General features: G+C 39.0%; 2 protein-coding genes across 2 annotated transcripts; both read left to right on the plus strand.

The window, feature by feature from the left end:
• Nucleotides 1-322: 322 nt before the first annotated feature.
• Nucleotides 323-4,257, plus strand: rerglb (RERG/RAS-like b). The gene is made up of 5 exons (XM_080496752.1): nucleotides 323-454; nucleotides 1,147-1,203; nucleotides 1,725-1,798; nucleotides 2,140-2,288; nucleotides 3,230-4,257. The coding sequence occupies exons 1-5, from the start codon at nucleotides 403-405 to the stop codon at nucleotides 3,513-3,515; spliced, it is 618 nt and encodes a 205-aa protein (XP_080352878.1). The 5' UTR covers nucleotides 323-402; the 3' UTR covers nucleotides 3,516-4,257.
• A 5,755-nt stretch (nucleotides 4,258-10,012) lies between these two features.
• On the plus strand, nucleotides 10,013-23,370 carry stk33 (serine/threonine kinase 33). Its single transcript, XM_080497773.1, has 14 exons — nucleotides 10,013-10,144; nucleotides 14,057-14,173; nucleotides 14,701-14,814; nucleotides 14,950-15,054; nucleotides 15,215-15,353; nucleotides 17,204-17,286; nucleotides 17,949-18,036; nucleotides 19,652-19,727; nucleotides 19,810-19,922; nucleotides 20,050-20,135; nucleotides 20,222-20,294; nucleotides 20,591-20,760; nucleotides 21,093-21,188; nucleotides 21,489-23,370. The coding sequence occupies exons 2-14, from the start codon at nucleotides 14,087-14,089 to the stop codon at nucleotides 21,699-21,701; spliced, it is 1,443 nt and encodes a 480-aa protein (XP_080353899.1). The 5' UTR covers nucleotides 10,013-10,144; nucleotides 14,057-14,086; the 3' UTR covers nucleotides 21,702-23,370.
• Nucleotides 23,371-26,501: the final 3,131 nt, after the last annotated feature.

Genomic DNA, 26,501 nt, shown 5'->3' on the forward strand with positions numbered 1-26,501 from the left:
GAAACATTGAGCCTTAAATATTTTCTTCATGTCATTAAACAAAATCACATTATTGACATTGGTAATGGCTTTCTACGGTTTATAACAATGTGCACAACAACGGACAATTAAATAGTGAATTAGCTTTGAAGCAAAAAAAAAAAAGAAAGAACAAAAAAAAAGAGCTAAATTCATGTTTAAAAAGAAACTCTTAAAACCTGTCAATCCTCGTGTTGGCTGACCTTTTTGCCTTTGTGCTTCAAAAACTCCTTCGACCGGCTGAGAAGGGGCAGAGACTCAGTTCTAGTTTTCACAGTGCAGACAAGCAGTGGTGGGAAAGCTTTTCGAAGACACATCCTCACAGTGGCAAGAAGACTTCAGGAGAGAAAGAAAGCAGACTGTTTCTTTTCTGTTTCCACCACGATGAGTGAGATCAAGCTGGCTCTACTGGGGAGTGACGGGGCTGGGAAAACAGGTAAATACACAACAATATTGTTTTTGCTTTAATGACGGACCCTGTGTATTGTTGATCTTCCTATTCATGTCGTTCATTCTGAATAGAGGCCACTATGCAGAATGATTAATTAATGTGTATCTTTATACCTTTTGGAGTTTATTATAGATCAAATGCAATGGGACATTTTGGGTTTGTTAACTAGCGGTCTGCGTCACATGGCTCTGGAGCTTCATGCACTTCAGGCTCCATGTTGCTTCCACAAATGTAAATAAACAATCATTTGTATTTGCATATTTTAATTAAACCAGCAAATCCTGTATTAGTTTTTATTTTAAAGATGTTCGTCACCTCCAGACAAATTTCATTTCACTGGATATTTTTGTAATCATGGGTGACATACGGTATTGTTCTGTAAGAAAAAATGTACAGCAGTCAATTAATAGCAACTTACGTCATATTTTTCACACTGAATGTATTGATTACAAAATATAATATAAAAAAAAAAACTTCAAGTCAGCATTGTTTTGCAATATGTTTGTATATTTGTAAATATACAGTATATTTCATGTATACCAAAACAATTTACATTGCATAGCAGGGTTGAGCATAAATGAATACACTTCTTTTCAACAATGCCATTATTTGAAAGTCTGGATTTGATAAAGAGAATGCAGCAATGACTACTTTTCCATACTCTTGTTTTCCAACAGCTATTCTGGTGCGTTTCCTGACCAAACGTTTCATCGGAGAGTACGCTTCCAGTGCAAGTATGCAAAAATACTCTCACTAAGCAAACAATGTTGCTATATCATTGAAAGACTATATTGCATATGACTCTCATGTGGTTTCCCTCAGTGTTTCTCTTGGCCTCATACTAATTACAGTATATCAAGTTAATGTGAATCAACAAAACTTTCTTTTCTGTCAGTTTCATTCAGATTCGAAATAAGTAATGATCTGCACTTTTTTACCATCTGTGTTTATTGCATTTATGGACTGTAATAGAAATGCAGTTTTCAGGGGGCCGCAACATTTCAATCCCTTTTCACTTGTGGTCTAAATTAATTAGGTTGTTTGCCTCCTCTGAGTAATTGTGTACTGCAGTAAACACAGAAATCATTGTTTCATAGTTCTGCTAAACTGGCATCATGCTGGGCTGATTGCCTCTAAGAGAGCCTTGTGCTTTTTTCATTTACAGTGTTTCACTCTGTATTTGTATCAATGTTACTTTATCAGAGAATATTTTACCTTTAAAATAAACACATATGTTTTTCTTGTTTCTCTCTAGATTCTTTGTATCATAAAAGGCTGTCCATTGATGGGAGACAGTTAAACCTGGAAATATTTGACCCTTGCTCTCAGGTGGGAATAATCTGATTGTTAATGAATAAAACCACTTCAAGCATCCAGAACAGACTTGAAAAACTTCTATTTTTGTATGTGAGAGTAGGTGTGTTTGCTATAAGCTGCACGGTTATGTTTTAGTGTCTCAGAGTTTTGGATCGGGGTCCATGGTCGTTCTCATTTTGGGGACTTGGGAGAAAAAGGGTTGGGATCCACTGCTCTAGGAGCATAGACTTAATGATTGTGTACCATACACTGTATTTAGATTTACTTTATTTTTAAGTAATCCCATAGAGTTCCAAACCTTCTGAAGTCAGGTCACTTGATTGGATCCCCTCATCCTACCTTTGCTGTGTCAGAGTGGAGGCAACAGCTGCATCCTGGAGGAGCCTGTGAACTGGGCAGATGGGTTTGTGGTGGTTTACAACATCAGTGACCGAACGTCCTTCCTTCATGCCAAAAGTGTCCTGCGGCAGATCAAAGAGGCCCGGGAGGAGAGCAGAAAGGGGTGAGTGACCAGAGTCAGCTGGTAATGAAGCTGAGCTGAGGGATTTACTTTTATGAACTAATGAGCTCCATTCCTGGAATAAATGTGTGCAGGCCTATCAGTAGGACGATCAGTGTGGTATGCTACCAGCTACAAACCACATTCCAAGATGCTGTATTGCACTATGTCCCAGCATGCAGCGTGGTTTCACTTTGCAGTCAAACAGGACCATTGTGCATAAAAGCATGGCGACAAAGACAAAGGATCTGAGTTAAACTCATATAGTTCATATTACAAATGATTGTGTGACATAAACATGTAGAACTTACAATAGAACAGTCGACATATCAAAAGTTGAAAAAGGTCTTTTATTTAGAAAGACTTGAAGCGGGCAATAAAAGTCTAGACAAGTCAGCGGTACAATTGACGTTTAATTTTGTATTCAGTAAGGTTATTCTGTAACAAGTTATTAAATCCTGCTTGTATGACTATGTTACACATGGTCCTGAAAATTTAACAACCACTTCTCATTAAACCTACCTGGCAAAATAAAAAATAACAACAACAAAAATACACTTGAAATTGTAATGCATTGGTAAATAGGCAAAAGAACACTTACATCATACTTATTTCTGTGGTATATATTAATCTGAATTGAAAGTAAAAATCACAGAATTTTATTTTTCTCATGTATTCACACTTGATAAATACTTCATGACAGTTATTTGTAAATCTGTTAGTCAAGAAGAGTCTTGAGTTTTGATGGCAAAAGAAATTAGTAAAATGTATATTTAGCAGTAAAACATGCTGTTTTAAAAATTGGACAGATATGTGTGACCAAATGTAGAGAAGTAAGAAAAACAACCCAGAAAAAGTACAGATATTTGAAAAATGAACAAACACTGACAACGTGTGTGCTTTGCATATTACCGCCTCTGTCTGAACTCCCCTTTCTATGACAGACTGGAAGATATTCCAGTCTTCTTAGTGGGGACCAAGCAGGACCTCTGCAACGCTCGGCAGGTGTGTGAGGAAGAGGGAAGATCTTTGGCCCAGGAGGAGCGCTGCCACTTCCAGGAAGTCTCTGCAGCTGAGGACTACTTGGGGATATCCAACCTCTTCACTAAACTCATCCGTCATGTGATGGACAACCTGAAGCACTGTGCAGGCCGCAGACGATACAGTGGCTCCAAGTCCATGGCCAAACTCATCAATAATGTGTTTGGTAAAAGGAGGAAGTCTGTCTGAGGATGGACGAAATCACTTCCTGCTCATTTTAATGTATGTCGCTAAACATTTTGGTGATCAGGATTCATAGCCAGCACTTTAGTCGCTTCTAATAATGTGAATGAGTACTCTATCTATCTATCTATCTATCTATCTATCTATCTATCTATCTATCTATCTATTTCATTTCATTTCATTTTATTTATTCTTTTTTCAAGGTAATGCAACCTAAAATAAAGCAACAATCCAACAAAAAACAAACAAACAATACATTCCATGAAAAGAAGAACAGGAGTTGGATGAAGAAAAAAATCTTATAAACTCCAACCCCATTCTTGAAGAAAAACGTACAAACTAGATGGCCTAACCGATGTAAAAAACAGCAACAACAAAAAAACAACAATTACATATACACATACATACACATACACATATACACACATATACATACATTCACCACCGTCATCATCATCATTATTGTTGTAAATTTTAACGTTTTTCACATTCGTCTCTGTACAAGTTAAGTGTCCTCTGTTTATACTTATATTTAAATTGAAGAATATTTGAACAACATTTTAGATCATTTTCTAGAGAGTTCCACTGTATCACACCAGATACTGAAACACACATTTGTTTAAGGGTTTTTCCTGCGAAAGGTTGTTTAAAGTCATTATTTCTTCTGCTTGTCTCACTGTTTACTGTAAAAAGCGCTTGCAGTCCATGCGGTAACAGGCAGTGTTTTGCCTTGTGAACAACTAATAAAGTTTGTAAAGAAACCAAGTCCTTCAATTTGAGTAGTCCTGACCTCAGAAACAGTTCTGTAGTATGTTCCCTTGGAGCAACTCCATTAATTATTCTTATAGCCCTTTTTTGTAAAATAAATAAGGGCATTAAATTTGTAACATAACAATTTCCCCATACCTCTAAACCATACATTAAGTATGGCAAAATAAAGGAGCAATATAGGATTCTCATTGCCTTATAATTCAACATAAACTTTACTTTACTCAAAACTGCAATGTTTTTACAAATTTTATTTCTTACGTAAGCTATGTGTGACTTCCACTTAAATTTATCATCAATGAGGACTCCTAAAAACCTAAATTCTGACACTCTCTCAATACTTATTCCATTTAAAGTCAAAGTAACACTTTCAGGGCATTGTTGATTTGTGAACAACATAAATTTAGTTTTGCTTAAGTTTAAGGACAATTTGTTTTTATTAAACCATTTCTGAAGTTGAACCATTTCTTGTTCAATAGTTTTCATTAATGTTCTTAAGTTCTTCCCTGATACAAAAAAATTTGTATCATCCGCAAAAAGAACAAAACGTAAAATCTTTGATTCCTCACAGAGGTCATTAATATATAAAGTAAAGAGTTTAGGCCCCAGCACAGAGCCTTGAGGGACTCCACACTTTACTGTTTCTAACTTGGATTCATGGCCTATATGCTCTACATATTGTTGTCTATTTTCTAGGTAACTACTAATCCAGTTTAACACCACACCTCTAATACCATACGTCTGTAATTTAGATATCAATATACCGTGATCGATCGTGTCAAAGGCCTTTTTAAGGTCAATAAAAACTCCAACTGTGTGATTTTTATACCCCAATTCTGTTGTAATGTCCTCCGTGATTTTCATCAAAGCCATAGCTGTTGAGCGGGTGCTTCGAAACCCAAACTGATTGTCATGTATCAAGGAATGTTTCTCAAGGAAATTGTCAAATTTATTAACAAAAAGCTTCTCCAGAATTTTGGAAAATTGAGAAAGCAAAGATATAGGCCTGTAATTTGTAAGACTATGCCTATCACCAGATTTAAAAAGGGGGACAACCTTAGCCACCTTCATTTTATCTGGAAAGAAACCTGTATTAAAAGACAAATTGATAACATATTTTAATGGTCCTACAATGCAATGTATAGTTTCTTTGACAATGTACATATCTAAGCCATCACTATCACATGAATGTTTACTTTTTAATCTGGAGACAGTAGAAATAATTTCACTCTCACTGACTTCGCCAAGAAATAGAGATTGCATGACTCTGCTTTCACCTGTACAGCTTTTATTTTCGTTATGTAGTGGTATAGATTTGGCCAGGTTTGGGCCAACACTGACGAAAAATGAATTAAATTCCTCAGCCATTTTTTCACCACTTACCTCAGTATTCTGTTGATTCATTAAGTATAGTGGCTGACTATAATTTATTTTACCGCCCATAACCTCCCTTAAGACTTTCCACATTCCTTTGATATTACTTTTGTTTTCCATTAACAAGTTTGTATAATAATCTTTCTTTGCACGTCTCATTACAGCAGTCAACTTATTTTTATAGGCTTTATATTTTTTTTCTGCATTTATTGTCTGATATTTTACAAAGTCGCGATAAAGCTTGTTCTTCATTTTGCAAGACTTCAATATACCCTTTGTTATCCAAGGTTTTTTTTTTTTTTTTCCTGCTATATCATACCGTATTTTTGTTGGGCAATTTTTATTATATAACCATAGATACTTTTTTAGGAATGACTCATAAGCTTTGTTTACATTATTTGTACTATAAACGTTTTCCCAGTGTTCTTTCATAAGATCATCCCTAAATTTATTTAGTCTTTCCTCAGTTCTGGACCGAATGACTTTGGGGCACTTTTCTTTGTTTGTTTTCACTTTACAAAAGTCAGTTACAAATATGGGTAAATGATCAGTTGTATCATTTATCAAAAGACCACTTTTGACAGTTTTATCAAGTATATTAACAAAAATGTTATCAATTAATGTGGCACAGTTGGAGGTTATTCGGCTAGGCCTGGTAATAGTTGGATAAAGGCCTCTGCTATATATTAAATCTAGGAAATCTGAACTACTGGAATGATTAGACACATTCAAGAGATTTATGTTGAAGTCTCCACAAATTATAGATTGTTTGTTTTCATTCATCCCAACTAATAATTGCTCCAACTTGTTATTAAATGCTGTAATGCTAGACCCTGGAGTTCTATATATGCATGTGACAACAATATTCCTCTGTTTGTTCATTTCGATCTCAACGGTTAAACATTCCATTAAATCTTCTATTGCAGTAGTCATACACTCAATTGTTTTGCATTTCAACTCACTATTGACATAAAGAGCAACCCCCCCTCCTCTCTTCTTGATCCGATTAACATAAAACAATTCATAGCCCTCAAAATTAAATTCTGCACCTTTCGCATCCGTTAACCAAGTCTCAGACAGAGCTATAACTGTAAATTTATTTTTTAATGTGTTCAAATAATCATGTATTTTACTAAAATTTGAATACAGGCTTCTACAATTCAGATGAATAAGAGAAAATGACCCAGCCGTTTCTATGTTACTATTAAATTCTGCGTCTGTATAATATTTACATGTATCATTTGTGTTTGGAAATAAATTTGACTCGGAGTCCAGTTCATCCTGGTCATAGACACGACCTTCTGTGTATTCAGCTTGTGTAAGGATATGTTCACACACTGCGGACATCGCACTTAATTTATACAAATAAGCACTAGCCACAATGTTATATCCATACCTTACTCGTCGTCAGTCTTTTCATTTTCATAGCCATCCAAGGAAACTCGAAGAGATTCAACACTGGCTGTTATTTCCCCAGCGGGAGCGTGTTTGCTCCTACCGCGGGGGGACTGCCATCCCGCAGCCCGCAGCGCTGAGTCCCAATCCGGTTCTTTTCTTGGGACTTCCATCGTTACGCCAAAGTCCTTTAGACCCTCTGCTGCTTCTCGTGGGTTTCCAAAAATCTTAGTCTTTCCATCCTGCAGAAACAGCATGAGTTTTGCGGGATAGAGAATGCGAGACTTGATTTTTCGCTCCTGGAGTTGTTTCCTTGCGCTCCTGTATTTTGCGCGCTCCTTAAACACTTCGGTGGTGTAATCCTCGTCAAAATATATCCGTTGATCCTTGATACGAATGTCCTTTAGAGACCATGCAGCATGTAGCACTCGTTGTTTCTCCTTAAAACTTCGAAAACAAACGATAATAGATCTGGTGAAGTCCGCAGCAGCGCGTCCCGCGGAGACACCTGTTGCTGCGACGCGATGCGCCCTTTCAATGTAAATCTCCTCCCGGATATTAAGGTGCTCACGAATTAGCTTTTCTAAGAACACAATCATATTGCTACCTTCTGTTTTCTCCGGTACTGCGTAAATTCTTAAATTATTTCTCCGTGAACGGCCTTCAAGATCCTCGCACTTCTCCTCAAGGTACTTTTGTTTACGCATCAGCTGAAACAGCACTTTAGTCAGATCCATGCTACGGTCCTCGTTATCTCCAATCCTCTGTTCGGCGTCATTCACCCTTGTTTTTAATTCTTCGAAGTTCAGTTTTATGTCGCTCACCTCCTTCCGAAGCACACCAAAGTTCCCTGCCGTTTCAGTTCGAAATAGTTTGAGTTCCTTCAGTATTTCAGACGTACCATCGACGCTGCCAGCGCCCTTTTCCTCCTGGCAGGTTTGGCTTGCTGGCGTGGCATCCAACTCGACTCGTTTTGGATTTGTTTTTGGCATTATTTGTAGTTCCTTTTTTCATTGAATGATAACTTGATGTTTCAAATTGACATACAGTTTATCTGAGTCCACAAACAGTAGTCAGTGTTTCAAGTTTTAGCTTTTGTTTGTCAAGCGTTTCACCCTGGCACCGGCTGTTCGGCCATCTTTGACGAGAAAAATCTATCTATCTATCTATCTATCTATCTATCTATCTATCTATCTATCTATCTATCTATCTATCTATCTATCTATCTATCTATCTATCTATCTATCTATCTATCTATCTATCTATCTATCTATCTATCTATCTATCTATCTATCTATCTATCTATCTATCTATCTATCTATCTATCTATATACCTACCTACCTACCTACCTACCTACCTATCTATCTATCTATCTATCTATCTATCTATCTATCTATCTATCTATCTATCTATCTATCTATCTATCTATCTATCTATCTATCTATCTATCTATCTATCTATCTATCTATCTATCTATCTATCTATCTATCTACCTACCTACCTACCTACCTACCTACCTACCTACCTACCTACCTACCTACCTATCTATCTATCTATCTATCTATCTATCTATTTTTTAACATTTATTAATGGAAACTGACTCTGTACTTCAAATCTCACCTTGTTAGATGTTGTTATGGAGATGGTTATTTTGAGATTTTGAAGCTTTCTGTAGAAGCTGTATTTTGATAGCTGTTCTTATGGTTTGTTTATGTTGCTTCTTTGATCTTACGTAGTAATGCAGGGTTTGAATCGATTAGTTATTATTTTCCTTGCCAACAATTTTGGTTGAGACCACTGATTAAAATGTAAACAGCAACAGAAATCAATGATGTTCAAACCGCTTTTAAAACTGAAGATAAAAGAACTGTGTTATATTTCATTAAGATTAAAAAAAAGATTTATACTTGAAAATATAGACTGATTGTTAATTTCATACTCGGAACATAATATAGAACTGTTAGAACACAGACAATAAAAGGATCTGTAGTCGTAAAAACTGAAAATTCTTTGATTTTGGCCAAGAGGTGAGCTAGATCCAATATATGTATTGGAAATATAATTGAGGAAAGCCTCCGAATTTTCCCTTCCCTTATTGCCACTATTGTGCACCCTTGAGCGAGGCTACTAAACCCGAGATTGTTCCCATGTTAGATGTTAAGGTTTTGCTATGAATAGGATGGGTCAACTTCAGGTGCACAGTGGTGCAGTGCTTAAATGTTAAATGATTTTCTGTTCAAAAGCACCGTTTTCCATGTTTAGCAATCCCAACGCACTTCTCAGTGTTAGTCAATGGTGAGGGCTGCCATGTGGAGGGCTCACCCTCCATTGGGAACAATTTGGCTTCAGGGTATTGCTCAAGGACACTTTCACACATGGACAGGGTGAGATGGGGACTGAACTCATACTTTGTAATTGAAAAATAGCTTGCTCTGCCAAAGGAGGCACCGCACTCTCGCTTCATAACAGGAATGTTTGAATTTGAGTGTGGGCTGGGCCTTTCTGTTTGAAGATTGGTTGATTGGTTGGTTGGATGGATGGATGATGGATGATGGATGGATGGATGGATGGATGGATGGATCAAATGCGGAGAAATAATCTAAAAAGTAATAACGGCGTTTATTCACATTGTGTGCGATATGTACCAATCCACCTCCTAATGGTTTTATGAACAGTCACAGTTGGTAAACTGCAAAAGATTCCACAAAGTGCTGACTCCAAAATCCAGTATTTTATGACAATTCACTGTGATGGAGAATATTAATGAGCAACTGCTAAAATCAGACCTTCAATTCACCCACTAGATGGAGACCATGCTCCAAGGAAAATGCCCGGTGATGCAGAGAAACATTAGTTTCTCGTGTCAGTAATGAGAGCCTTTAAGCCTTGTCCAAGCTTGAGAATCACTAATCGCCTCGGCGTGGCGCAGTTTACAAAAAAAAAAAAAAAGAGGTGAAGAGACGAATGAAACGCCAGGCACAGAAAAGTTCTCCCAGCATCCGGAGTAAGTTTGTCCTTCTTCCCCTTCCGTAGTCACTTCCAGAAAAAAAAAAGTTTTGACTCCCGTCTGCTGAACTGCAATGATCCAGTCTGCGAGGTAAGTAACATTTAAATACTTCACCTCACTAAATTCCAATCTTCCCCCTTGTGACCAAAGTGAATTCATCTTTATTTTTTTCCATGAGCTCGTATTTTTTTTTTTTTTAATCTTTGTTTGACAGGACACGTTTGTACCGCTTCATGTTACGTTGCCATGACAACGCGTGCCTCTGCTGACGCCACGTAAAATTACAATACACGCTTTTCTGCGATAATTTATCCGCACAAACAGGAGCCGCTTTAGGTTTGTTCTTTCCTCTCAGAGGCAGCTGACAAATGATCAATTAATTATCTGTACCTTTAATTGGAATATCCTAGGCAGCAGTTTTGTGGACGCACGTGAGCCGTTTGTGGTGGTGTTATTTCTCAGTTGCGCGCTCAGTGAAGGTTGTGCTTGCTGCTTTTAGGCTCCGTGTTTTTAAATTCACCCCAGGCGGTAAGTCAATTGAATGCAAAACTAACAGGACCATTAGAGATTGTTGCAATTAGAGGTAGTTTCACGTCCATTAACTAAGCCGATTAGTTTAATTTACCTGGCCAGTCGCTTTGTGGTTATGTGTGAAACGCTACTGAGCTGTTGCATAAATCCCCAATTGAATAAGACAATGATTCAGACTTGGTCGTCACCTTTTGTTCGTACACTTCAAAGTCTATCGAGTTTGCCAGTATGACACACTGAACAACAACATATTCCTATTTTAATGTGCAGACTCTATCTGGGTTGCCACTGAAATGAATTAGATTTGTTCTTGTTTCTGCATTGGCCTACATTTTTCTAGATGTCTGCCTCCCTTGCTTCTCAAGGCTGAGCCCAGCAAGGGCAGAGATTAGCCTCAACCAGGATTAAACCAATAGGAAAATTTGAATTTGTTGGCCCTTATCTCCCAGCAACATGTGGAGTGCCCTGAGCAAATGGCAGAATTTGATCTTTAGCTTCCTTTTGGCAAAAAGCATGTTTTCTTGCCAATAGACACTTATCAAGCATGAGCATTGAAGACAGGAGGGATTCTTGGGGGTGGGGTGTGTTGGCTTTATAAAAATTTGTTTATATGAATTGCTTAGTTCATATGTAAGAATTGTAACTTCAAGTTGAGGCTCCCTTTTCTTCATCCATCAGTTTTTAGGTACAGCATATTTTCGTAGCTCTTAAGTAAGTCTGCTACATGCTTTAATGGCTTAATGTGGATGTGTTCTTGGTATATTACATTTAGACCACAGGCTTTCATAATCTTTGTGCATATTATTAGGATTCACTCCATAGTGTAGTGAAGTAGATGGGATATTCGCATTCTAAACATGCAATTTCTTGCCTCATCAGGTAATGTAATTCCACACTTCATTAGGACTGTGAAGTTTATCATTTGTCATCAAAGCCAAGCTGTCAATAAATGATTAAGTTTCACATGAGTAAAATGTAATATTGGGGCTCAAGCAAAACGGATAGCTGTGTACATTTTAATTGCAGTTAGTGAGATTCTGTGTATGTTTGATTTTCAGGCTGTATTTCAACAGATGCTTATTGCAGCTAGAGGCAATGTGACAGAGTTTAAGCCTAATTTATTCTACTGTTTATGCAATTAGGGAAAGCAGTCTTCTAATGGCCATGGACCATAATTGAAATGTGTCATATCTTAACGGTCTGGTTGAGATTGAAAAAGGCTTACTTTATCTTTTTTTTTTTTTTTTTTTAACTATAAAACTACGATATTCTCACATTATGTATCTCCCTAATTGTTGAGGTAGGTATAGTTTAGAATCTCAGTTGCAGTTTTATTGACATTAAGGTTTGAAGTGAAGTGAGTTTTTGTACATTACCTCTGGTTAGGGTGAGGAAGCTGAGGAGGTTTACAGGATGAAACCTCTCCCACGATAGGCGCCGTCCCTTGTGTGTTCCCAGTCTCTTTGTTCTGACATGACAGCCATTAGGTAATATGTACGTAGAATCACCCAGTTGTGTAAATAACCAAAAATTGGCGTTTGACAGAATGATGGAGAGGTGAGGCAAGTATGGACTTGACCTGTGATGAACTGTCGGCTCTAATTACTTCCTGCTGAAACTGGAGATGAGGCTCAAACTCATTGTAAAACGCTAGACCTCAGTCTGCGTCTCCTTGAGGTTGAGGTGTGTGCTAATGTTTGCTCATCTTTCAGTGTTGGTGGATGAACAAAGACTTTTGTGTTTAGATATTGTTAATTCGTGCCATGCACTGCCAGTTTGTCATTGTTCGACCTACTTGGTAATTATGTATTTTTTCTTTGGTGAATCCATCATGAAGGTAGAAATGCAAAGAGACACATACACAGTCTCTGGTCATACTCTGACTTATTTAGGTCACAAAAAGAATAATTATGCAGTCTAGACTCGGTCCTTCAGGGAGGTTTTTCCTGTTTTAAGTACTGATGTACAGATATCTAGTCAGAAAATACAGCCTTAATGGACAGTGTTTTAGGTGCACATGTGGCACGGGGGCATGATTGTCGCCCAGTCGTGTTGAGTGGTTTAAATCCCAAATGGAGTTCCAGCAATTTGGTCATGCAACAAACACAAGGGGTCACATTTTGTAAATGACTAAACAGTCCTGTCTTTGTCACTCCATTAGCAAGTGTTATTTAGAACAGTTTTGCCAGAGTAGTGGGATTTGGAAGATATGAATCTCATGGCTTTTGTAGTCCACTACAGTTATTTCATATTGTCACAAAAGCTCTTATATGTTTCAACATAATTTTAACCTTAGCAATAAGGCACAGTTACTATGAATACTTGTGCGAATTCTTACTTCTGTCACTTTGGCTTCACAACGCAAGGCCTCACTTTCTGTGGTTCAGAGAAAGCTGATATGCAAAGTGCCAGTTTAAATTCAACAACAAGTGAAGAAAGTAATCTATCTGTGTTTTGACTTGTGGTTTGACCTGTAGTTTTAGAAACACAGATTAACCGATTGTAGACAAGTAAACCTGGCTTAAAGCAATTCAAGTCCCATGTCTGTAACTGACCCTGGTTGAGGTCAAACTTCTCACCCTATCCTGATCTTGATATCCGATTTCCCTTTGCATCGGAGATCTGGTGCCAAGGACCAGGCCCCTCTGTCTGGGAGGCACCTGCGGCACACAGGACCGTCCCCCATCACTCAAGTCCTCCATGATACACTCGTCACAAGCCGCTGTCTTGCACAAATGAGCTGTGATTGAGGTGATTGGAATTTCCAGAGGCTGTCACAATCGTTTTGATTGGGAAATAGACAGGAGATAATGGGAGAGACAGGCCTGTTATGAGAGCCCTGTCATGACTAAAATAATGCATCAGAGTGAAGAGGTTAAAGACACCGCTTCCTTGTTAATAATTAATTGCTGTGCGTGTGGTGGATCCACTTCATCGCTCCCAGTCATCACTTGATAATTGCTTTACATTTAATTTGGCTTTAGAGACTGTTTTTGAAGCTGGGTAAATTGCGCTTGAAGTGAATATGGACTCAGACAGAGACAGCAGTTTGCTTATATACCATGAGTTAAAAAGTGACAAGTTTGACATGAAGGAGTAAAGTTTTAGTTATTCTGCACATAACTTTGAAAATAGACTCTTGGAATGAAAATGATCAGCATATTTAACATACATTTTGAAATATCGATGAAGCAAATTTCAGCGTTCATGGTTACTTCTATTAGTTAACTGGGATATTTAGATGTGCAGCTTTTTTCTGATTTGTTTTAATGCAGCATTGCACAATGGTGCCCATGAAAGAACGAGGAAAATATGAAGATTGGACTTATATTTTGAAATTTCATTTAATCAGTTCCCCCATGAGAAGTTGTGGGTTGGTCTTCATGGAAACACATTTCATGAGAGCAAATATGTGTCCTGTAACTTGTTATTTCTGAAGAGATAATGACTGCTCTCTCCCTCCTTCTACAGATGACCAATTCTGATGTTAGTGGATGAGACATGAACCTGGTGTCCGCTCAGACCAGTAAGGATCTGCTGAAGAGGGATGTGCCAGTTAATCGCCTGGAGAATGATGCAGACCTCAGGGTATGGAGAGCCTCTATACTTGACATAAGTTGTTTTGTCACCACTGAGGAAGGAATACATGATACAATTTATAGGTCACTCTAAGTACTGCATAAGCGGAGGGCCAAACTTTACATTGCTGCTGTATAGCTCCCCTTCATTTGGGGAATTTGACTGCTCCCTTTCCCAAACCCAAAGCAGCTACTGCTCACTCTTGCATGCACACAGATAATAATCAAGTTAATTAGACCTGAGATTGAACGAGCTGCAGCAGCAACTTAATCATTTGTGACTTGATTAAAAATGCTATATTCTGCAGCTCCAGAGACCAGACAACTTTAAGTTTTTTTGAGGAAACTATAAATTAGCATGTACTCCAGAATTCAGGGTAGAGTTAAAACATAATGTTTTTAAAAAGTAACAGTGAAATGATGCTCAGGTCTCAAATAAAGGCTCAAGAGAAATCCTCTGCTGTTTGACTGACACTGGGCAGGCGTAGATTACAAATGCATTAATGCTTTTTTTGTGTTGTTTTTCTATCCCCATAGGAAATTTATGAATTTGGAAGGAAACTGGGTCAAGGTAGCTTTGGAGTTGTTTATGAAGCCACCCACATTGAGACACAGACAAAATGGGCTATTAAAGAGGTTTGCAGATCAGCGGTGAGTCTATCTGACATCCTTCTGGGAAGCCGTTTCCTTTTCAATGTGACGAAGAAAACCAGTTGCACTAATAAGAGAAGTTAATGTTTTGAGAAAAACCAAACACAGCTGTTATTGGACTTTCTGTCACACTAGGCTGGAAGTTCGAAAGCAAAGATGCTGTGGGATGAAATAAACATTCTTAAAGAAGTGAATCATCCTCACATAATACAGGTTCAAGCAATCTACCACACCACTAAGGTAAGACATCATCCCAGAATAAGCACATTAATTTGAAAGGGTGAGTGTAATGTGGGTAATATGATATAATCTCTTGTTCTGAATACATCTCTGCACAATGATTACTGACGACTGTGCAAATGGATTCACTGGTAAGAAGCACTTTTGTTCTTGTTTTTAGATGATATATCTGGTGACTGAACTGTGCAGAGGAGGTGACCTGAAGCAGCTCTTGCAAAGGAAGACGGTCTTCACAGAGGATCAAACGAGAAATATAATGTGTAGCTTAGCTGATGCCGTTGTCTACCTTCATAAAAGGGGTAATGCTGTTTTAAACTGCAGTGAGAAACTGATTTTGAGGTTTGTTGAAATCAAAAGCAGATTTTGAGAATTTATTTTGAATAAAGTACTAGTAGTAACTAAGTAATATCGGCTCACCAATATATCCATATTGTTTTTGTTCTAATTTGCAATGGATTTCCTGCCAACATAGTGTTCAGTAATGACAGAAATGACTCTTATTTGCATAAAATAGCCACAATGAATGAATAAAAAAAAGCAATAAACATTTTAATTAAATCTGATTTACTTAGAAATGGAGTTTCACTCCTTAATGGTCAAACTTGTGGTTAGTGGTAATTTACTATGTTGCTTGGCAATGAGGCATCATTACATTGGGCTAATGACTAATTTACAACAAGCTAGGGAGCAATACTGATTAACAGGTGTCTCAGATGGAGAGTCCCTGTGTGTGGGTTTTCCTCAACTCATCAGAGACTAATGAGGAAGCGCTGGCTTTGAATTACAAATCTGGAGCCCTTTTGGCCAAATGACCGATCTTGATAGTCTCATGCCCTGAAATTCTTCAAGTAATTCTGAGATTATTGATTTTTTATTTTTACCTTATTCAGCCTCAGCTGCTATTTGCCTCAGACGTGCTTTCAGGCTGCTAACGTTAGGCCTTGTTGCGCCACATAGTATATTTGTCTTTTCTGTGTAAGTCTTAACAGTGCACATTCATCTTTCTTTTTTTCCAAAGTTGCATCATCTATCCTTATATCTGTCAAATCATTTAAAATATACTATACCAAATGTTGAATTATAGGTGGCTATTATAGTGATATTTATTCTTATTAGTCCCCTCATAAACCAAAAAATTTAAACTAAATAGTGTAAAATGTAAACTGTATTCCAGAATTGGTGAATTTTATTATGATTTGATTATGTGTAAAAAAAGAAGAAGAAAGAAAGCGTTTTTAATATGGAAATGGAAATTTAGCAAATCAAAAAATATGAATTCTTAAAATGACAAAACCCCAGTCAGGTGTAGTTGTATTGCGCAGCTCCTCTATTGTACTTTCACACGACATCAATACTGCATGTATAACATTGTATACTTGGTTAGTTCAAACCGTGTACTGCTCACAAAGACTGCTCAGGGCTGTTTTCAGCTCTGTTTTCCGCCTGCCTTCACTCACACCACCAAGTTTTGTTCGCAAAGCCCTTTAGTCAGGTCTGCTTTCAGCAAGTTTAACAGATCGCTCCGTAAACATGTTCAAACTACAAAACATGGTTTATCCTGAACAAATAATTCCACCCTAGACAGGTCACCGGTCCATCATGGGGCAAACACAGAGACAGGCAATCACACACTCACATTCACACCAACAGGCAATTTAGAGACATCAGATATCCTCAAATGTCTTTCAACGCATGGGAGATAAAACCGGAGTACATGGGGATATTATGCACAGGCAGAACATGGAAACCACGCAGAAAGGCTACTAACTGGATTCAAACTGGTGATATTGTAGCTGTGAGGCAGGAGTGCTTAACCATTAAAACCACAGAGCCATCCTTAGTAATTCATATAATCCATAACTACGATGAACAACTTCTTTTCCAGAGGTGTAACAGCCTCCACATCGATTTATATTATTCATGGAATGAAATCCAAAATAAGGTGAAGGAAAATGATTATTTTTTGCTGTGAAAGGTTGATGAGGCCATATTTTGTGGTAAAAACAGGTTGTTTTTTTAAACAGCATTAGTTGCTAGTGCTGAATGCCCAACCATACCTTGTTAATTCATCCAATCCTGTCACGATCATTAATGGAAAAAAGAAGATTGAAACCCATTGCATCAAGGTTTTCTTCTTTTCCTCCTGAAGATATAGTGCACCGGGACCTGAAACTTGAAAACATTCTTGTGAGAGACTCTCTGGATGAAGATGATGAGAAGATCAATATCAAGGTAAAACAGTGACATCAACTGTAAAACTTTCTTGTCGTTTCTTTGCTGGACTGATCGGTACTTTCTTTTTCTTTCTCGCCCACTGCCTCCTCTATAGTTAGTGAAGTCTTTAAATACTGCCTCATTATGACAGGCTCCCCCCGGTCTTTTTTTTTTTCTAGTACACCCTTTCAAAGAGAGAGTAAACTGTGTCTTTAAAGAAATCACAAGCAGTGCGCAGCATGTTAGGCGCATTGACGATAAGCCAGCCACAGCAGATACCTGGTGTGTGAGCTGAAACAAGGCTCGGCCACAGCATAAATGTTTATCTCACTCTGTTTTTTTGTTGTTGTTGTTTTTGTTTCCTTTGTGTGAACGCACATACATAAACAGAAACTTGCTGTACATGTAAGAGAATGTTGTCATGGCACAGCATAACTAACTTTGAGCTCACAGGACTTGGATGTTTTTCTTTTGCAATGATGTGATGGTCCTCTATAAATATATGGACCTGTAGCAGCCAAGCTTTTCAAGTAAAGAGCCAGCAGTCTGTGTTTATGCCCAAGCCCTGGCTTTGTCCAGACAGGGGCACATTTAACAAAGACTTGAATACGGGTTGTGTCAGCGCAACTAAATCATGTTTATTTATATCACCAATTTCTCAAGTGCTGTTCTCTACCCAGGTGACAGACTTTGGATTATCTGTGAAGACAGAAGGTGTAGGGATTGCGAAGGGAATGAGGGAGGCCTGTGGCACTCTTATCTATATGGGTAAGTCACCAGTGTTACCAACAGCAGACCGTTTTGAGCCACAGGTGCCCAGGGACGCTATTCACAGAGATATGATGCTCTTAAAGAATGAGTTTAAATCTGTTGCTGTGTACTTAACTTGTATTTATACATATTTAGTATTTCTACACATAAAGTATTGTACTGGTAAAATACTGGTAAGTAAGGATACTTTAAAAATAACTATCAAACGATTAACGCAGAATGATTCGTGTAAATTTTCATGCATCGTTTCAAAAGACATCAACACAATTTGAAGGCTGTCTTGTTTCCACAGTTTTTCTGTATTTGTAAAATGTCTCCGTTGTTTCTTTTCCTCTTTGCGTTTTCCTCCATGGTGTTAAGACCCTTTCCTCACCTTGTACCTGGAGAAGGTGCCATATCACTTGGCTTTAGTGTGTGTGTGTGTGTGTGTGTGTGTGTGTGTGTGTGTGTGTGTGTGTGTGTGTGTGTGTGTGTGTGTGTGTGTGTGTGTGTGTGTGTGTGTGTGTGTGTGTGTGTGTGTGTGTGTGTGTGTGTGTGTGTGTGTGTGTGTACAGGGCTCATCCGTATCGGTGCAGAACAAATGTTGGATTAACCAGATGTGTCTGTGACTGTGATATATGGTGAAACATTGGCTTGTTGTGTCTTGTGTTGGCCGCAGCTTCTTATCTGACCACTGTGCTTTCAGTGAGTGACCTCACTTTTTTTTATTGTGGCTGCACCTCACCTGGTGTTGCCCCCCCCACACACAGCTGTTTCTGTCACAATCCAGCCAAGTTAATGGTATAGTTCATTAGCACTTATTTGGAGTAATGGTCCAATCATGCACTGGGGTATGTGCATAATACATTTCTAATGTATTGCCCTTTCAGCTTATTAAGGTCTCAGGCTTTTGGAAACATAATCATATAGAACTCTAGTAAAAAGAATGATGATTTACTAAAGACACACTATATTTAAATTACATTTTAGATAATAGTAAACTTGCACCCAGCATTTTACACATCTGTTTGAGACCTACAGGTAGACTATGGCTGTATAGGCATACAACATGAAGAAATTCCATTATGTCTTGCATGCCACCTTATAATTTTTTTTCACAGGATTTCTCTCATGAACACCTGATAATGAGGTTGTGTGAGGAAAGACACTATATGTCGGTAAAAAGTCCTTCACTTTGAAGAATAGTGTTTTACACTGACACATTTATGTGTTCACACTATAGAAAACCACTAACCTTTTTAGTCCTTTTTCCCGACAAGCTGTATTCCCTGACCCCTCCCCCCCTTATAAAGAGGAACTCGGTTGACTTTTTGTGCAAGAAATTGGTCGTAATTCCCGTTGAACGGTCCAATCTCAGAACACCTATTAACATAGATCCAAAAGATTTCAAAGTGTCAAAAAATGGCTTTTATAATTATGCATTTGGAAGTTAAACATTTTCAGCAGATCTTGTGATTGTCAGTGATTATACATGTATTTGCATTTTTTGTCTCACTTGGTGTTGCCACTAGTGATCATTTCAACTAATCTAACATTGTATTCCTACGCTGCCACATTTCAATGTTTTATTCAAATTACAATCAACATATTTACACATGTGTGTCATTTACAGCTCCAGAAGTCATGAGTGACCGTGGTTACAGTCAGTGGTGTGATGTGTGGAGCATAGGAGTTGTCATGTACATGTTGTAAGTAGACAGACACAAGTAACTTTCAAACATATACGCACATACAGTGGAAACATGCACCAACATGTCTGTTTCCCTTTAGACTGTGTGGAAAGCCTCCATTTTTCACCAAAACAAAGTCAGCCCTGCTTGAGAAAATTAGGAAAACTCAACTCAAATTCACTGAACCCATCTGGGAGACAGTCAGTGATGCAGGTAAAACTTGATTTTCGATGACAAAATCAATGCAAATTTACTGTACAGATGTAGCATGCATTCAGGTTGATGGGGCACATTGTTGCTGATAAACTCACTGACTGGCTTGAGGTCTCTGTCTCGACAGCAAAACATGTACTGATTTGCCTTTTGAAAGTGGACCCCGCATACCGCATGTCTGCCAGTCAGCTCCTAGAAAACCCCTGGATCACAGTGAGGCGCCAATTCTGCTAGCTGCATTCATGAACTTTACCAAATGAGTCACATGAGGAGCTCTAATAGTGTGCTCTGTGCAACAGGGCGACACTGATGTGCCTGCTGTACAATCCAATGTGCTGGAGATGATGCAGCATCACCTGGAACAGGAAGAGAGTAATATTTCATATTTATTCAAAATTTTCATCACTGAATCACCATAGTACCATGTGATGATGAAGGTTGTTTTTTTTTAACCTCAGTAATGGATAAATAGAAGCTGGAATTGTTTGTATTTCAATCATTTCTGCAGTGTTTGTAAAACTCTTAAACAAAAATTATATGATATGCAACCCAACTATTACAACAATGAAAATTGCAGCATAAATCAGTATGACAAAATATTTAAATAAGGCGAGATTTCCTAAATCTGCGCTGTAGCTGGTTGTAAAATTGTAATTTCTTTCACATAGGAGAGCAGAGTTTGGAAGTATTATCCCCAACCTCTTCTGAGGACATCCTGGATCAGATCCCCGTTCCCCAGGCTGTTTCCACAGAAACAAATACCAACTGCAGTAGCCATGCCAAGCACAGCCCCAAGAACAACCACAGTACCTCTACATGCTCCACATCCACTAAACAGGTACTTTGACATTCAGACCTCACTACGGGGGCCTCTACATTTGACAGCTCTTTAAGATTTGTCTTGTCTATTGATCAACTGCATGTGATTAATCTAAGTTCTGTGTTGTATGTTGTTTCTGCCGACACATCAATTACCTCTTTGGGTTAACTATGTGTTATTAAATCTAGACTATGAACATGTATTGTTTTCGTCAGCATCTCTTTTATGCAAAAAACTCCTCAATCTGTCCAACAGACAGTTTCAATACAGAATGAACTACTACTAGATAGATCACAACCTGTCTATTTTTGGATATGAGCTGTGAACGTCTCATGTTGTGTTTTGTGTAGAGTGGAGGAATGAAGACTCAAGTGAAAGGCTGTGGCCTCCTGCAGGACACACGCCAAAGCAGTTCTGACATCTCGGTACAACCACCCACAACACAGGTTTTTTTACACCCTCCTTCACTTCTGCCTTTTCTCCTTCAATTTTTTTTAGATTTTTGGTTATTTATATAGATTTTTATATGCATAATCTATTAAAAAAAAAAGAAGAAAAAAAAGCAAATGTCTTCTGTTTCTGAATTTAAAATGTTCTTTATTGGCTTTGATATTAAATCACCACTAGATGGTGCCAGACTTACCTCTTACAGAAGATGCTAATAAAGGTGCAGCCATGCAGCTGTTTTACATGAAAGTCATAGTTAATTCTGTTACGTAAGATGAACATGAATCTTATCCCTGCAGCCTCATGCTGGTGTGAAAGCGCCCCCACTGCCGAGTGCAAAGCCGCGCAAGCCTCAGGACAGGAGCGATCCCGGCACAGGACAGAAACCTGCTTCCAGCCAGAGTAAAGCAGATGACCACAGACCTTCTACCTCCAGTAAAGTAGGCCCGGGTTCTACAAACTCCCAGCACTCCCAAAAACCACTACTTGCTCAGAACAAAACAAAAAAATGAGCTATATCACATAGGAAAATGAGGGAAATGTTAATATTTGCTCTATAGTATGCTGTCACGTTATTTTAGCACTGACATGAATGTAACCACTATGAAATGTGCAATCCATATGTTGATGACCAATGACCAAGAGGTTATGGCAGTGCCAAAAAAAACTGTGTGCAGGTGTGAAAATTACGCATAAGTCCAAAACCACTGCTGCTGAGGGTTCAGCTTCAGTACTACTTTGTGCCAAACGAATTGTGGTCTGAGATGGTAAAAAAATTGCTGGACAAATGCACACAGCAATACACATGGAGAGTCTCACCCTTCCTAAATACAGACAGTTATAGTTATATACTGTCCAGCAAATGCAGAGAATGATGAATTTTGTCAGATATAGCTGATGCCTTTATCTTAGATTATCTACCTTGTTAGTTATTTGGGTGAAGCCAGCCACTTAAGAGATCCAAGCAAAGCACAGTTCATGCCTTAAGGATTTTTATGTTTACCCATATCCCGAGTGCTACAGCTTTTCTTCTAAATTAATTTGATGTACAGTAACCCTTATTACAATAAAAAATGTTCATCATGTATGTTTAGGGTATATATGCATAAATACAATTGCAATACATTGTCTTGTGCCAAATATATAGCACTGCACATTTTCAAACACTAGATTCATTGCGAGGAATGAGTGGTATTTTCAATAAATGCGAATAAATGGGATATTGTAGATACAATACCACAGAGGATACAGGAGTAGTTACTGGATATCATTTCACAACACAAAAGTAAGCAGTGGGAGATTTTCTTCTTTTCTCCTCTGACCTCTCAATTCCAAAATGTCCTATATGCAGTGACTGCACCCACTCAGTGTCAAAACAGAAAAACTGTCACACAGGCTGGTTACGCTCCATCTGAATGCAGAGGATTGGGACTGAGGGCAGCCACGGGTCTAATCTCGTTTGGAGGCCATTGAAAGCGGTAGGAGCTACTTTGAGGGCACTGCCATTCAAGCACAGGTTTTTCCGCTGTCGAGAGAATAATCCCCAGCATAGATACAACATTAAAGTATCCAAGCATAACACACAGTGGGTGAATTTCAAATCCACCCATTTGCATCTTGAAGTGAATGAGTGCCAACAAAGGGGCCCTGTGCTCATGTGCTGGCATCGTGTTTTATTGTGTATTTGTGAATGTAGCCTGCATTTCTTTTTTTTGTATTGAATGTTTCTGAAAGTATATCAATGCCAACATACTGTGATGATCTGATGTTTCTTGATTTAGTCAGTCGATATGCAAAACATTGTTTTCACTGTTTATTTTATTTTAATTTTTAACTGAGACTGAGAATTAACAAATGACATGTGAATTATCTTTGATTTAAGCTGCTTGCCAAAATGACTGCTACATTACTGACAGGCTGTACGACTGTGGTTTACTCAGACTGCTGAAAACAGCAGATGGAGCTGTAGGAAGTTGCGGAATTCATTTCTTGGAGTCCTTCTGACAGGAGGGTGCTGTCCCCAAAGCTACCTGGTTTTGTGCATGAAGATGTGTAATTGGGACTGATTGCTTGAGCCACTGCCTATTAAGAACTGTGATGCCCATGTAATGTGTCTCTAATTAATATGCTGTATGCTTTTATCTTGATGGTCCATTGAGGCAAATTAAACCGTTAACTGTGTTGTGATTTTGTTTGGGCAACAATTCCAGAGATGAAAATCAAGAACACACTACAAGGATTTCTCTCATTACTTAAACCTCTTCATTTATGCTGGATTTGCATGAAATGTACTAATACCTTCAGTTCAATTTTTTCAGAGGAGATGAGAAGAAATGGCATTCCCAAGCTTATTTTCCTTGTTTTTATGTGCCAGACATTTATGAATGTGACCTTCAGGAAACTTCGGGAAGATATATGTCCGGCTCAGAGTTCGATTTATGTAAAGAAGCTGAAACACAAGTAATGTAAAAATAATGGCTGTTTTCAAATATACTAGCAGCAGTTTCCAGTGTTTAAATACTGTTATCCTCTATTGTTGCAAGGAGACAAGATCCCCCCCCCCCCCCCAGTTTTGCTTTTATTCCTTTTGCCAAAACAACAGAGACAAGAGATGGTTGAGGAGGGGGGCAAAATGAGAGGCTGTATGGTGGATAGGTTAGGGGCGTGAATTTGGGACAAAGCATGGAGGAAAAGGAAATTAGAAAATTCGTCGGGATGGAACGAGGGATGCGCCCCTTCTCTTCCCTACAAATCCTCCCCCCAGTTCTTCCAGCAGTGCTCCTGACAGATGGAAGTAAGGGTGGGTGGGTTGATGGGCTGGAGGGATTAAAACTCTGCAGCCCCATTTTGGAGCCTGAAGAGAACGTCACTCCCGCAAAGGTGGGGTGCAGGGAGGCACTTGTGGCGAGAGTTGTGGGCCGTGTGAAGTGGGAGCACGCTGGCTAATGTCAAAAGAGGCAAGGATGCTTCCCCTCCCTTGGCCTCCCCTTGGTTCCATCCACCCTCATCCACTGAGGAGTGAGGGTAGGGGGAAGGGAAGGGGGGTGGGGGGCTGCATCTCAATAACCTTAATAGAGCTCCTTTTAATTAATCAGCTCATCTGCAGAGGCCCGATACCTGCAGCTGACCCCCCCCCCCCCCTCAGCCCACCCACCCACCCTCCGTCCTCACCCCCCGACACAACATCCTCACACTGCTGCTGTGACATTGTGGTAATGAGGTAACACAGCTACAATGTCATGGAAATGTTGCAGAGACGTTATCTGTGGGAGCTCATCACACATGCTGATGTTCCTGATCCCCTTCAATGTTTGCGTTGTGTGCGAAGAAAATGCGTGTGTCGTACGACAGTGGAAACCCCCCCCCCTTCGCACATACACAAGCATGCATGCACGCACACACAAATGACAGATACATACGGCCAAATGGCGGGAGGAAACCATGATGCTGCTATTACCACAGAAGAAGAGGGAGGGGGTGGGCCCACGTCAACTAAACATTTGAAACAGATGGCAATTTCAAAGCAAGCCTCATCAATCTTTGTTGACACTACCCCCCTTTTTAAAACTACTCTTATTTGGGATATTTGCAATTATAATACATACTGTAAGCTCATTTGAATAGCAAATTAATTACTGAACACACTGGAGTAAATACCTCTTTTATAAGTCCTTGTTAAAAGTGAAAAGTTCTTGACTACGGTTGGGTGGTGTGTTAATTTACAGTGATATCTAATCCCAAGTTACTTCACATAAAAGGCATTACTATACATATTTTAATAGGGAGGTGGTTGTTTTCCAAGCAATTTTCTGCTAGAGTACATTTTTAATTTATTCATATTAAATTTATTGGTCTCTGCATACCCGCTCAGTAAAACTAATCAACACCATGTATGGCCCTCTTAAAGCCACATCTCTCTTTGGCAGACAGACAGGCAACCTCTGCATTAGGATAAGCTCTCCTCTCTTGTGCACAGAGCTGGGTGAAATGCCCCGCATTCAGTCAAGCAGGAGGATGCCACCTCCAAGGAGACTCTTCAGTTCTTGCAAACAACCTTTTAATCAGACGGGGTGGGGGGGAAAAAAGGCTGGAAAATGAAAAATGTGGCTAGCCTTGAATGATCCAAAACACTGCAATTTCGGGCGGATGGTGACCATCTCCGCCGCTGTCAGAATACAGTCAGCTGGGGACAATGCCTTTCCTTCTCTCTTTCTGTTACTTCTTGCCCTCAAACTCATCTGCCCTTGAATTGGTTTTATGGAGCTTTGGCAGTCATTTAGCACAGTATGACTGGAGTTCTTATCACCTGACTCCACTATACACTCCAAATATCTATCGACCCATTGACACACCTTGAGGAGGAATCTACACAACCTTACACATGGAAATGATTTCAATTAATTACCATTCCCCTTTGACAAGGCAGACAGGAAGGGGGAAACAAAGGAGCTCAGACAACAGGAGCATTTCTCTGGTGTAATGTGCACCATGTGTAATGAGCAGCGGAAAGGTCATTTGACACATTTCTGCCAGAATGAATTCATTTATTTCAAGTACTTAATTCTGTAGTCACCTCATTGGGTGGCAGTGCACTGAGAGGGTGCATTACCAGGAGTGGAGGCTTAGCTTCCTCCCAACAGCTCATAGTGACCACAGGTCTGTGGGAATACCTGAAGAACAGAGAGATAGTGAAATGGAGTGTAGGAGATCCAATCACCTCCTCTATCATAGGAGAATCACCTTCATCACCTTCAGCGTAATTGGAACATTCATTACAGTTCAGTAAAAATGCAGGTCGCCATTAGATGAGCAATTTAAAAGTCGGCTTCTGGAGAATGAGAGACTTGAGGGGTCATGATACGGGGTCACAGTCAAGTAAATAATAGGAATTGGTCCCGTGAGACTTGGAACACCACAAAGCTCATGGTCACGCACCAAAATACAACTCAGGAAAGGAGGGAGAAATTCAATCATCAGACAGAAAATAAAATGCCCCCTGTGCCCTCCCAACATCTCAGTAATTAGAATTAGAAAAGCAGACTGTAATTTGCTGTCATAAACGCACTCGAACTTGATGAATCTTGAGGCTGCCGCAGTGCTTGTGTAGAAGTAATTTTCTTCTTTCAAACAAAAAGTTTCCAATAAACATGTACAATTATTTTGTACCTTCTTGATAAGAGCCTCTACTCTTATCTCAGATTTCCAACAACATTGCAGTGAAATGAAACACTGGTGGACATAGCCACTAACACAAAGGTACATACACAAGAGCTTCAACAAGGGAGGCATTTGGCATTTTCTGGAGTCTGTTG

This window comes from Blennius ocellaris (assembly GCF_963422515.1).
Source record: "Blennius ocellaris genome assembly, chromosome: 1".
Taxonomy (NCBI): domain Eukaryota; kingdom Metazoa; phylum Chordata; class Actinopteri; order Blenniiformes; family Blenniidae; genus Blennius; species Blennius ocellaris.

Bases quoted from the DNA above. Each gene is read 5' to 3' on its own strand.
- rerglb (XM_080496752.1), top strand. From the start codon at position 403: ATGAGTGAGATCAAGCTGGCTCTACTGGGGAGTGACGGGGCTGGGAAA. The intron at 1,204-1,724 runs GTATGCAAAAAT...GTTTCTCTCTAG, and splicing joins AGAGTACGCTTCCAGTGCAA to ATTCTTTGTATCATAAAAGG. The intron at 1,799-2,139 runs GTGGGAATAATC...TTGCTGTGTCAG, and splicing joins TATTTGACCCTTGCTCTCAG to AGTGGAGGCAACAGCTGCAT.
- stk33 (XM_080497773.1), top strand. From the start codon at position 14,087: ATGAACCTGGTGTCCGCTCAGACCAGTAAGGATCTGCTGAAGAGGGAT. The intron at 14,174-14,700 runs GTATGGAGAGCC...CTATCCCCATAG, and splicing joins AGAATGATGCAGACCTCAGG to GAAATTTATGAATTTGGAAG. The intron at 19,728-19,809 runs GTAAGTAGACAG...GTTTCCCTTTAG, and splicing joins GGAGTTGTCATGTACATGTT to ACTGTGTGGAAAGCCTCCAT.